The sequence below is a fragment of the Gossypium hirsutum genome, chromosome D02 (assembly GCF_007990345.1).
Source record: "Gossypium hirsutum isolate 1008001.06 chromosome D02, Gossypium_hirsutum_v2.1, whole genome shotgun sequence".
NCBI lineage: Eukaryota > Viridiplantae > Streptophyta > Magnoliopsida > Malvales > Malvaceae > Gossypium > Gossypium hirsutum.
In genome coordinates this window covers 66873341-66886732 of record NC_053438.1, presented here as the reverse complement: position 1 = coordinate 66886732, position 13392 = coordinate 66873341, and the positions used below count along the sequence as shown (strand labels likewise).

At 30.4% G+C, this 13392-nt stretch overlaps 1 protein-coding gene and 1 pseudogene across 1 annotated transcript; both read left to right on the top strand.

Moving 5' to 3' along the window:
• Positions 1-461: 461 nt before the first annotated feature.
• LOC107887773 (L10-interacting MYB domain-containing protein-like) lies at positions 462-1596 on the top strand (annotated as a pseudogene).
• An 8506-nt stretch (positions 1597-10102) lies between these two features.
• On the top strand, positions 10103-13021 carry LOC107886899 (endoglucanase 5). The gene is made up of 10 exons (XM_016810997.2): positions 10103-10332; positions 10438-10650; positions 10776-10976; positions 11052-11138; positions 11228-11392; positions 11511-11634; positions 11719-12216; positions 12307-12348; positions 12434-12478; positions 12559-13021. Exons 1-10 carry the CDS (start codon positions 10135-10137, stop codon positions 12849-12851), a joined length of 1866 nt encoding a protein of 621 aa, XP_016666486.2. The 5' UTR covers positions 10103-10134; the 3' UTR covers positions 12852-13021.
• The last annotated feature ends 371 nt before the right edge of the window (positions 13022-13392 follow it).

The following is a 13392-nucleotide window of genomic DNA, read 5'->3' as shown; positions in this document are numbered from 1 at the left end:
AAAAGAGAACCTCTAATCTTCTGGAGTCATTGGTGGCACTTTCCAAAGCCTTGCTGATCACATATCAGAATTGAAATGATGATTCGACATCTAATTTCTCAGCTCTTTGAAGCTTGCTTTTCCTTGGACTTCTGGATTTTCAGAACCTTCTTCACAATTTTCTGCCTGCTTATTTCTCGCCTGCTTATTTTATTACAAATACAATATGCGAAAGAATGTGTGTTGTGCTAGTTATAAAGATTGAAAGCAAAGGCTTCAACTTTTGCAATAAATCCAATAGTTTAATGTGGAAAAAAAATGACCCTTCCCCAAACTGGTAGGCAATAAGCTTCATTAATACTGTTTTTTGTTCATTTATATAGTTAAATTTTTGATACACAGGTAAACATATATATTTATGTGACATTTGATTTTCTTGATTGCTTTAATGGCTGAAACGAATCTGTTCGTATACACAATAGATGAGTACTTCGGCGATTGAAGTTAGTGATGAAAAAGTGAAAGCAATGTGGGATAAGAGATTGACAGACATATTTTGTGATATTTGTATTAAAGAGATATTAAAAGGCAATAGGCCTGGTACTCATTTCACAAAAAATGGATGGTTGAAAATAATGACCAACTTTGAGAAAGAAACGGGCAAGGGTTTTTCATAAAGACAACTTAAAAATAGGTGGGATGCCCTAAAAAAAGAATGGAAAGCTTGGAAGAAACTTAAAGGCGATGATACTGGTTTAGGGTTGAATCCTCTAAAAAGAACCGTTGATGCATCGGATGAATGGTGGGAGAGTAGGCTCCAGGTACATTAAAAATTCTAAATATTTTTTATTTTTTTATTTATGAGGTTATTGCCAATTACTATTATTAAACAATCATTTTATATGCAGGTTGTGCCTAAAGCTAAAAAATTTAAAACATCGGGCATTGATCCTAAATTCGAAGGGAAGTTGGATCAAATGTTCATGGGGATAGTTGCAACAGGTGATAAAGCATGGGCACCTTCTTCTGGTACACTCCGTAGTGATTTTTTTGAGGATGTTAACAACGAAATACCTGAAGAGAGTGAAGAAGAAAATATGAGAAATGATGTTCACATTTCAAATGATGTTTAAATTGATGGAAACGATCAAAAAAGAAAAAATCCTGAGACGTCAAGTTCACATTTTAAAACTGGAAGAAAGAAATTCTTAAAGCAAATTGAAGGGGCTGCAAGATTGTCCAGTCAAATAGAAAAATTATGCAATGCAGCTGACAATATGAGTCAAGCCACATCTAATTTGACTCCTATTATGGATCCATATGGTATTCCACAAGCAATCAAAATGCTTGACAGCATGTCGGAAGAAGTTCCAGAAGCTAGTCCGCTATACTTTTTCGCACTTAGATTATTGCTTAATAAGGACAAGCGAATTATGTTTTTATCAATTAATCCCAAGATTAGAGCTTTGCGGCTTAAGACAGAAATGGAGGATAGTTGAAAATTTTCTGATCTTCTAGGGTTCAAAGATATCTATTTATGTAATCTTCTAGTTATAATGGCTTAAGCGAAGTATGTTTTTATCAATAGTTATTTATGTTTAGTTTTTGGATACTGAATTTATGTTCTACTTATTTATGTGTAATCTAGTTTTATTAATAGTTGTTTATGTTTGGTCTTTAGATATTGAATTTATGCTCCACTTTTTTTTTTACTAAATTAGTTTTATTAATAGTTGTTTATATTTGATTTTGGATATAAAATTTATTCACAGGTGATGAGTATAGTTGAGGATTATAGTGGTGATGAAAGTGATGATGAAAAGGAAAAGAAAGAGATTTTACAACGCATGGAATGTTTTAACCGAATATTTGTTGTTGTATCTTCTTCCGTGCAATTATATTACGAGAAGTATATATTGAGGCAACCATGCACGGATTCAAAACAGTCAGGTGAGACATGGATCTGAGAGATCTTTGACGGTCACGAATCACGTTGTATGATTAATTTTAGGATGTCTAAAATGGTATTCACAAGTTTGCTGAGAGTTTTGGAGACAAGATACAGTTTGTAAACTTCAAGAAACATATCTTCTAGTGAAATGTTGGGAATTTTTTTATACATCTTGGGCATCGGTGCAAAAGTTTCCCAATGTCGAGAAAGATTTCAAAGGTTTGGATCAACAATAAGTCGATACTTTGCAGTTGTGCTTGAGAAAGTTTCAAGGATGGCCACTGTCACAGCTTGATTTCGACCCTAATCGGACATAGTGGTTTCGGGACCACGAATCCGAGTCTAAAAAATATTTTAATATTATTTTCTGTGTTTATTATGTGTTAATTTACATGTGTGAAAGTTTCGTGAATTAATTTTATTGTTTGTGTGCTTAATTTAATAAAAGGACTTAATCGCGTAAAATGTAAAATTGACTAATTAATGTGTAAAGTGCTAACTTGCTAATGTCTTTATAATGTGAAGTCCTTAATAGGAAATTAGGCCATTAATCATGATAGTGGACGGCATTATGCTTATAATTTATAGTTTTTATTATGTATAAAGGTTATAATAATATATTATATTATAAAATTAATATATATTAAAAGACAAACAAATTAAAAGCCACATTTTCATCTTATTTTGACCGAAACTAGAGAAAATAGAAAGAAAGAAACCTAAGCTAGGTTTGGCCATCTTTTGAAGCTTAATTCAAGGTTAGTTTTTGTTCGGTTTTTGATAATTTTTACGTTTTTGAGATCGTTGCTTTGAATTCTTCAAAACCCATGTCTTAATTTTGTGAATTGTTGATGATTTTGAAATGTGCCATTGATGAATGCTTGAGCTTTGTGATAGCTGAAGATGAAAAATGAAAGATATGTGAAAGATTAACATGTTTTGTCTTTGAAATTTTGGTGAAATTGAGTAATTAGGGCTAAATTGTGAAAATAAATTTTTGAGAGACTAAAATGTGAAATAAATGAAATTTGTGGACTTGTATGAACACTAGGAACATTTGGCCCTAGTATGGTGTGATTAAATTTTGTGTATTTTGTGTTTTGTGCAAAAGGACTTAAAAAAAGTGTAAAATGTTAGGGGCAAAATGGTAATTTTCCCATTTATGTATTTTTGGATTTAATTGAATGATTTGATGGATAAAAAGGCTAAATTTGAATATGTTTAGATCAAGAAACGAAGAAAATGGAATTGGATTGGGGAAAAACAAAAGTAGTCGAATAGTTGAACGTCTTCGTCTATATCCGAGATAAGTCTATTAGCTATTTAATGATATTAAATTAGTATATATGTATGTATATCGATTGTAGTTGTTGTTGAGCTTTAATTTGAAGTAATTTGATTGAATAAATTAGAATTATAAATGGTATATATATGTGTATAAAGTGTTCGAATATATATATATATGCTTATATAAATTTTTGAATTAAGTTAAAGTGGGAATGCTATAAAAGCATATATATATAAATATATAATGTATTAATATTTATATATGTATCTATATGAATATGTTCTGAATTTAATTGATTGTATGAAGGTTATATATATATACACATAAGATTCGAATATGAGAAAATAAATACATGTATAAATTCTTGCTTTGATTAAAGGTATGTATTATACTCATATATACATGGGTTTTCGAATATACATATATATATATGTAAAAGCTTTGGGTTTGATTAGTAATATGTATATTGTAATTGTATAGGTAATTTTTTTTTAAATAAGGTGATTATATGTGATATGGAACATTTATATATATAATTAAGTATTGATTATATTATAAGATATGAATGTTAAGCATGTATGTATAGTTTTGAATATGTATGGATCTACATAAATATGTTTTCATATTGAGCTTAGATACATATATATATATGTTATGCTCGAATAGGTGTGTATACATAAGTACATATAAATTATTTGTATTAAATTTATTTAAGTATATTTATATATACATGAATAAGTTGTGAACTTAGGTAAAGGCAAGAATGCGTATATATATAAATTCATATAGGTTCGAATATAAATAAACATACTTGTATGGGCTTTTAATTTTTATTTAAAAGGTATAAATGTTAAATATGTATACGAGAGTTTGAATATATCTATATGTACATTTGTGTACAAGTTTTTAGATTGAATTAAAACATAAAAGTTTATGTTTTTATAAATGAGGTTCGAATATATTTATATGATTATAAGTTATTAGTACTTGAATTGGATTGAAAATATGATTTGCAAACTCATTTATGTTTGAGAATGGACTACGGTGAATATGTGTTTGCTATTAATAAATATTTGAGGAATTATTCTGTATATGAGAAATTGAAATTTTCAGGTTTTAAAACCTAGCAGGCTAAGTGCCGGTGATCTGAATCAGGCTATAAGCCTAGCAGGCTAAGTGCCGGTGAACTGAATCAGGCTATAAGCCTAACAGGCTAAGTGCCGGTGATCTAAATCAGGTTATAAGCCTAGCAGGCTAAGTGTCGGTGATCTGAATCAGGCTTTAAGCCTAACAAGGCTAAGTGCCAGTGAATCTGTTTAAATTAAGTGATTATTTGCATTGGATATATATATGATTTTGGTTATATGTAATGGATAAATATATGAACATTTGTTTCTAAGTATTTGATGAGCATATAAACGTTCGAATCTTTGTGTTTAGTGAGTATATATATGTTGGTTATCATGAAATTCTTGGATGCATATATGTGTATGCACTCGACATATGTGGATTATAGTAAATATATATATGTGCATCCGGCACATGTGGTTGATAAGTATAAGTATATGCTTTTGGCATATGTATTTGAACAATATATATGCATTCGATGAAGTGCAAGCGATAAGCACATATATGCATTTAGATATATGCAGGTGATAAATACATATATACATTTAGTTATAATAACTGTATATACATTTGGAGCTAATATTTGTTAAGCATATATGTATATAAGCATTCGGCTATTCATGTTTATGGTGAATTTACATTCGGTTTTAAGAGTTGATAATTAAGTATGCTTTTGACTATATGTAATAGTTACCATATATAGTATTTGCGAATTCATTAAGTGTATCAAGAAATTACATAATTATTTTTATAATTTCTGTTATGCTATAGACTTACTAAGCTATAAAAGCTTACTTTGTTTGTTTATGTCTTTCTGATTTTTAGACTTAAGATCAAGCTTCAAGCTCAGGGATCGTCAGCAAGTTCATCACTCTATCTACTGTCTCGGTATTAAACTGTTTAAATTTTAACTTTGGCATGTACAGGCTAGATAAATGTTTTGGAAAGTCGTACTTTGATATATTGTTTATGAAATTAATAGCCATACGAAAATGGCTTATTTTCTTATGGTTTAACGGGATCAAAATGTTATGTTTTGTTTTAAAAAGGTTAAAGTAGAATTTATAATTATACTTACTTAAAATTTGGCTAAGCTTAATATATTTCAATTTATATATATACAATGCTTATATTTTGAATTAGAAATAGTTGATTTAAACCTGTATTCAAACGAATTGCATATCAATGTTAAATTCTTGAATTCTATTGAACATTTGTATTAAGGTGTGTTTTGTTCAATAATGCCTCGTAACCCTAGTCCGGTGACGGATACGGGTTAGGGGGTGTTACAGCCACTGATCTAATTGCACCCGAAGATCCTTTCTTTAGCTCAATACCTGAACAAATACGTAATGATTCTAGATATATGCCGCATTTTAAGGTTAAAATTTAATTTTATATTATTATATTTTAATATATTTGGTCGACTAAAAATATGCACGAGAGTAATATGATTATTTGTTCAGGATTGCATAGGTGTAATTGATGGTACTCACATTGCGACTATTCTTCCACCAAATGAACAAATTCCCTATATTGGAAGAAAAGGTATCTCGACTCAAAATGTTATGGCAGTATGTGATTTTAATATGTGTTTCACATTTGTCATGGCTGGATGGGAAGGACCGGCATATGACACTAGAATATTTCTTAATGAAATTCGAGATCCAAAATACAAATTTCTGCACCCTCAAAATGGTTAGATATTTTATTTATATGTGCTTTTTTAAATAATAAAGTATAAGTTCTTTAATTGATTTTTTTATTAAAAAATTTATTGAATTAATTGTTTGTTATATTATGACTTGTAGGAAAATATTATCTTGTTGATTCTGGATATCCTTCAATGAAAGGTTATCTTGGACCATATAGAGGTCAACGATATCATTTACCTGACTTCCGAAGAGGTAGACCGATATCTGGTAAAGAAGAGATATTCAATCATTCACATTCATCATTACGTAGTGTGATTGAACGAACTTTTGGTGTTTTGAAAAAAATGGGTCATTTTAAGGGATATGCCAAGTTATAGTTTTGAAAAGCAAACGATGATCGTTGTTGCTACAATAACGATACACAATTTTATCCGAAAACATGTCAGTCGAAATGATGCAGATTTTATGGAATACGAAGATATTAACTCGGCATATGAGAATAATATTGATTCAGAAAATGCGCATGGTCGAGAAAGTGATGATGATGACGACGACAACGATGATAGTGATGATGACGGTGAATCAAACAATTTAAGTGGTTTTGAAATGAAATTAACAAGAGATGCTGTAGCTTATAGTTTAATGAATTCACTTTAAATTGTAAATACTATTGTAAAAGTTTTAGTATTTATATTTGATATATAAATATTAACCCTTTTTAAAACTTCAATCCAAATATATGTAATATTTTAATTTGTTAGGTTTATGTTTTCTATGTTATGTTAATATCTAATATGAGTTATATATTCGAATACATTTTAAAATAAAATAATAAAAATGTGTTAAAAGCATTAATTAAAAATAAAAAATAAATTTTATAATAATACAATTTTGTCAATATCTAATTACAAATATTTAATTATTATATTTAAATATTTAAATATAGTTTATATATTCTAATTAAATTTAATAAATAATTAATATTAATTACTTAGAAATATTTAAAATTAATATTATATATTTAAATATTAACAATAAGTTATAATAAATTATTTTTTTATATTTTTGCTAAAATATCATAATATTAACTAATTTGAACATTATTTAAATACATATTTGTTACTTTATAATATCATGTCTAAAATGGACATTTTATTCTTCAAAATCACTTTTTGACAGCAATATCAAACACTCAAAATTTTCAAAAGTACTTCTCAAAAGCACTTTTCAAAAGCAATGAAAAACTAGCCCTTACTATACTTGAACAAATAATAGACTGGTGATGGACCGAGTTTGGGAGAGTCTGGACATAGCTTTGCTTTTTCCAATGCATAATTTCTTCGGAATAGAGAGCTTACCTTAGTTCATAATTTGCCTCTTCCTTGCTTGAACCATGGTCCCCTACTTGTTTCTACTGAATGTGTTTGGAAATCTTCAAGAAAGAAGGAACAGAACTCAGGCTAACTTAGGACTCTTTTGAATGGGTATTTATCTTCAGTATGGTGTATTTAAAATTTTTTTTACGTTATAGTATTATTATCATATCTAATTTTACCGTCACTATTTTTTTACACTAACTGCAAATAAATACATCGCTCATTCAAAAGAGTCCTTAAGACATGAATGATAATTGTGCAAAAGAAAGGAAGATAAAGAAATAAGGTCAACATCTTAGAACAACAGAAACAAATTCATTGAATGCAAAAGTCTATGGTCCATTTGATGATTAAAGAGTTAGAAATGTACTTGCTCATGTGCTAGGCCACCCAGCCCGACCGAAAAATGAGAGGGTTTGAGTAAAAATATAGACTCAAAAAATATATTTGAGCAAAAAAAAGGTCTGTTTAGAAAACGGGCCAAGTCTCGAGTAAGGCTTTTTTCGGCCCGGGCTCGACTTGGCCCAAATATGTAAGTTGTTTTTTACTCTCTCTTTTTTTTGGCTATTTTCTTATTTTTTTTCCCACTATTTTACTACAATTTCACTATTATGTTGCTACTATTTTGTTGTTATTGTATAACTCTTATTTTATTGTTAATTTTATTACTATTTTAGACGCATTTACTTGTAAGGTTACACCTATCTTAGTGTTATTGAAGTATAAATATTTTTTTATTGGAAACATTTATTTTAATGCTTTTAGTATTTTTGATGTATTATATATATATTTTAAAAATATATTTAAAAAAATGGGCCGGGCCAAGTTTGGACATAACAAATAGGCCTAAAATTTTGATTGGGCCTAACCCGAACTCAGCCCATGAGTACCTCGAGTTAGAAATACTAATTTTTTTATGCTATCACTAAAAATAGATAAGACATATTTTAATTGTTAATTAAATCAAATTAATTCTGATTTTAAATTATGTTGTAATTATTTTATACGACTTTGTTCATAAATTAATTTTAAATTATTTAAGTTTCAATATATGTATATAAGTTGTATCAAATAAATTGGTAGACTATTAAAACATATAACGTGAACATACTATATATCAATTATTTTTCCATTTAGGAGAAGGTGTAATTAAATTTGTGATATTATATGTTTATATATAAACTGTTATGTACTCAAACACCCATTATAATGCACTAACAAGGCTGAAAATTTTATGTAAAAATTATATTTATAAAAGAAATTTTCATTAAAAAAATAAAGAGATAAATATTAAAATTATATATTAACTTTGGTTCAATGTGCAATTTGATTTTGATGCATGAATTTTAATTTGGTATAATTATGTATATATAATTTTAATTGCAGTTCAAACGTATACATGAAACTTCAATTTTAAGTCGATTGTATACATCTAAAAAAAATACATTAGTTTATTTTTATATTTGAATAAATATAATTATTTGTGTATGCAATATATTAACGTAAAATAATATTATATCGTTAATTATATTATTGATTTGTAAAAATTGAATCAAATTAACATTAAATATATAAAATTACACAAAATTAAAATTCATATATAGCATTGCACATTAAACTAAAATTAATATATAGTTTTGAACTTTACTCTAAACATAAATGAATATTTAATTGAAACAATATAGTTTTATATATTTATTTTGGATTAAAATTAAAAAGATAAAAAGTTCAAAAACTTCACAATAATATTGATTTGTTCTCTTCCTTCATATATATATATATTAAAATTTTATCCAAAACTCATAAAAAATTATTGTATAAATATTATGCTGCTGTCTTCAAAAGAGACGTCTGAACTTTAAAAAAGAAAGGATGTTTTTGTAATGATATTATTGACAAATATATATATATATATATACATTTAGAAATTATTTTATGTAATTTTCTCGGCACATCATTTATAGTCTATTTCTAATTATTTAATGATATTTCAGTAAATTTTTTTATATTATTGACATATAATTTTGGTAATTTTTTTTACATTGAACCCTGAATCCCAAACCTAAAACCTTAAACTTTGAGTCTCAAACTCAGAACTCTAATCCTGAACCTGAGGAATATGTTCGAGGTAAAAAAAATTACTAAAATTATGTGTCAATAATATGAAAAAGAAATTGCTGAAGTGTCATTAAATAATTAAAAAAGGATTATGGATGATGTGGTAGTAAGGGTCTATAAAATAATTTCTCATATCGGTATCTGTTTAAGAAATAAGAAATCTAAGAATGTCTGAAAAAAAATCAATATATAATTAAAGGTTGACAAAACAAACATTTTATTAATTTAAAAAATCTCTCTCAAAAATAATTAATTTAGAAAATTCTGATAATGTTTTGTCGGAAAGTTGGCAACCAATCGTGTTATCTCAAAGCTTGATTTCCGGTCCAGGATCTTCCAAAGAATATATTGCACTTCATTAGTTGTCAACAATAATTGTCAATCTTTGTATACGTAAGTCTATTACACGTACAATTATAATTTATAAAATTTATAATGTAGAACGTGAGAAGCTCTACTCCATTGTTGGAATTAAAACGTGGTGGCTACCACTATCACCATGTAATCAAATTTCAGACAAATTTTCAAACCTGTTTTTTTTGTTCTTCATTGTGTATATCTATAAAAGCAATGTTGAGATGAGAAGCATAACAGCTTTGCAAAAGAACATTGTTTTGTGGCTTAACATTGAGTTTAATCATGAACAACTTCAACATTGTTGCTTGCCTTATCCTGCTGGGATTTCAGGCAGCCATTGTTCTAGCCGAGTTTAACTACGGTGAAGCCCTTGACAAAACCTTCATGTTTCTTGAGGCACAAAGGTCCGGTAAGCTACCGTTTGACCAGCGTGTCAAGTGGCGGGGTGACTCCGGCCTCAAGGATGGCGCTCTTCAAGGGGTAAATTAAAAAGATTGAAGCTTGCCCTTTATTTTTCATTGATGAATGGAGCAGGAATTTGTGTGTTTTGAACTTGTGTTTTTTGGTGATGATGGAATATTGCAGGTGGACTTGGTAGGAGGATATTATGATGCAGGGGATCATGTGAAGTTTGGGCTACCAATGGCATTTAGTGTGACAATGCTTGCATGGGGAACTATTGAATACAGGAAGGAAATCACTAATTTGAACCAAATGGGACATACTTTGTGGGCTATCAGATGGGGCACAGATTATTTCATCAAGGCTCACACTCAACCCAATGTTCTTTGGGGACAGGTGGGAGATTGTTGCTTATGACAAAATTTGTAAGAAACAGGGTTTAGGGAACCCGTTTCATGTTACTTTACATGTATTTGCCACTGTTTTTTATGAAATGGTATGATGATGCACAATTTGATCAGGTTGGCGATGGGGACTCTGATCACTACTGTTGGGAGCGTGCGGAAGACATGACAACTCCGAGAACAGCTTACAAGCTCGACGAGGCTCATCCAGGTTCTGACCTTGCCGGTGAAACAGCTGCTGCTTTGGCTGCTGCCGCGATAGCTTTCAAGCCTTACAACTCTTCTTACTCGGAGCTCCTCCTAGTGCATGCCAAACAGGTAAATAACATCCTGTCAATAGAAATGTGTTAAGGGAAACAGTCCACATTTTCACTAACATTTCGATCTTCGCAGCTTTTCTCGTTTGCAGATAAATTTAGAGGCTTATATGATGATTCCATCCAATGTGCTAAGCAGTTTTATACATCGTCGGGTTACTCGGTAAGTAAATATCATACCCCAAGTATGTTCATCACCTTCCTCTGTATGAACAGATATTCACTTTCTTCTCGTTGAATTTTCCTTTGAAGGATGAATTATTGTGGGCTGCAACTTGGTTATTCCGAGCAACCGGCGACGAGCATTACCTGAAGTATGTCGTAGACAATGCTGTCTATATGGGTGGAACTGGATGGGCTGTCAAAGAATTCTCTTGGGACAACAAGTATGCTGGTGTGCAAATCCTTCTTTCAAAGGTAAAAGAAGTTTGTTTGTTTTTCAGTCATCTCGTACTCGAATGATGCGAACCTATCCGACATTTTGAGTAATAAGTACAAAAGAATAGGCAGTTAAAGATCGGTGGCGCCATTGCAGGTGTTGATGGAGCAAAAAGGTGGTGCATACACTTCGACACTAAAGCAATATCAGGCCAAAGCTGATTATTTTGCCTGTGCTTGTCTGCAAAAGAATGATGGCTACAATGTCCACCTTACCCCTGGTTAGCATTGTCCCATCCAATTGTTTTTTGCCCTTTTATTGTGAAAAAAAGTAAATATTTATATGCCTTGTATTTATAAACCAGGTGGCTTAATGTATGTACATGAATGGAACAATCTGCAATATGCATCAGCTGCATCGTTTCTTCTTGCTGTCTACTCTGATTATCTCTCTGCAGCAAATGCTAAACTTACTTGTCCCGATGGCCAAATTCAACCACATGAAGTTCTAAATTTTGCCAAGTCACAGGCCGATTACATTCTAGGCAAAAATCCCAAGTCAATGAGCTACTTGGTAGGTTACGGACCAAAATATCCGACCCACGTTCACCACCGAGGTGCTTCAATCGCCTCAATCTCTGTTCTTCCTTCGATGGTGAGCTGCGTCCAAGGATTTGAAGCCTGGTACCGCCGCCCTGAAGCGGATCCTAATGTCATATACGGAGCTCTGGTGGGAGGACCCGACCAGAACGACGGCTTCAACGATGATCGGTCTAGTTACGAGCAAACTGAGCCTACACTTTCCGGGTCTGCACCTCTTGTCGGCCTTTTCTCTAAGCTTGAAAGCCTATCTGGAAATAAAGGTAAATAAATGCTTTTCCCATCTTGCCTTGCTGAAAATTATTTGCTGCCATTATTGTGGAATTCTAAATTTCTTGTACTGAATTTCATAGGTCCGTACCATAAACGGCCAACAACCGAGCAACCATCACAAAGTCAGTAAGCAAATATTATATATATAAAGAAAAGAAAAGAAAATGGCATGCAAATCTAAATAATCATATTTTTTAACCTCTGCAGATTACCATCACCAGGAAACATCGGTTCCTAGCACAAAATCTCCAGGTGAATACAACAAAATTATGAACACCAAATTTTAAATATATTATTATTTATTCATAAATTCTGATAATCTGAGTTTGCAGGCGTCCCACCAGTTAGGTTCCTTCACTCGATAACCAACACATGGAATGTGGGGAAAACGACTTACTATCGCCACAAGGTTGTAATAAAGAACACATCTGAAAAGCCAATAACAGATCTGAAGCTGGTGATTGAAGATTTATCGGGTAATTTATGGGGTCTTTCTCCGACACCGGTCAAGAACACCTACGAGCTTCCACCATGGCTTAAAGTGTTGAATCCTGGTTCCGACTGCAGTTTTGTTTACATTCAAGAAGGTCCTCAAGCCAAGGTTTCAGTTCTTAGCTACCAATGAGTTTCAGTACCCCACCAACACTTCGAATACAGTCCCAGATACTATATATCTTGTAATATTGTTGAAATTCTGATGGAAAATTGTAATTTACTTGCTTTGCTTTTCGGCCAACTGTAATTTACTTGTTTGTAATATAATTTTGAGGATGATTTTGAAAATTACTCAATTAAAAATGAAGCTTTCTTTTTTGGACTTAATGATATCATAAGCCCTGAACTATTCCAAATAAATCAATTGAGTCCTTGCAAACTTATTGCACAAAATTGGACCCTTCAACTAACAAAACTAATTATTTGGTTTAGATAGTAAATACTAAATGCGGCCTTTTTCTTCTTCTTCTGTTACTTCTATATTTAGCTTTATCTAGAAAATTAACAAATTATTAACCTCCAACGTTAACAAATTATAAACAGATTTTTATAATTTTTATCTTTTTAAATTGTTTTATAATTTTTAATGATTTTTTAATAATTCTTAAAAAAATTTATTATCTTTTATAATTTTAAAAATTATAGCCAAATAAAATGAATTTGGACAAATG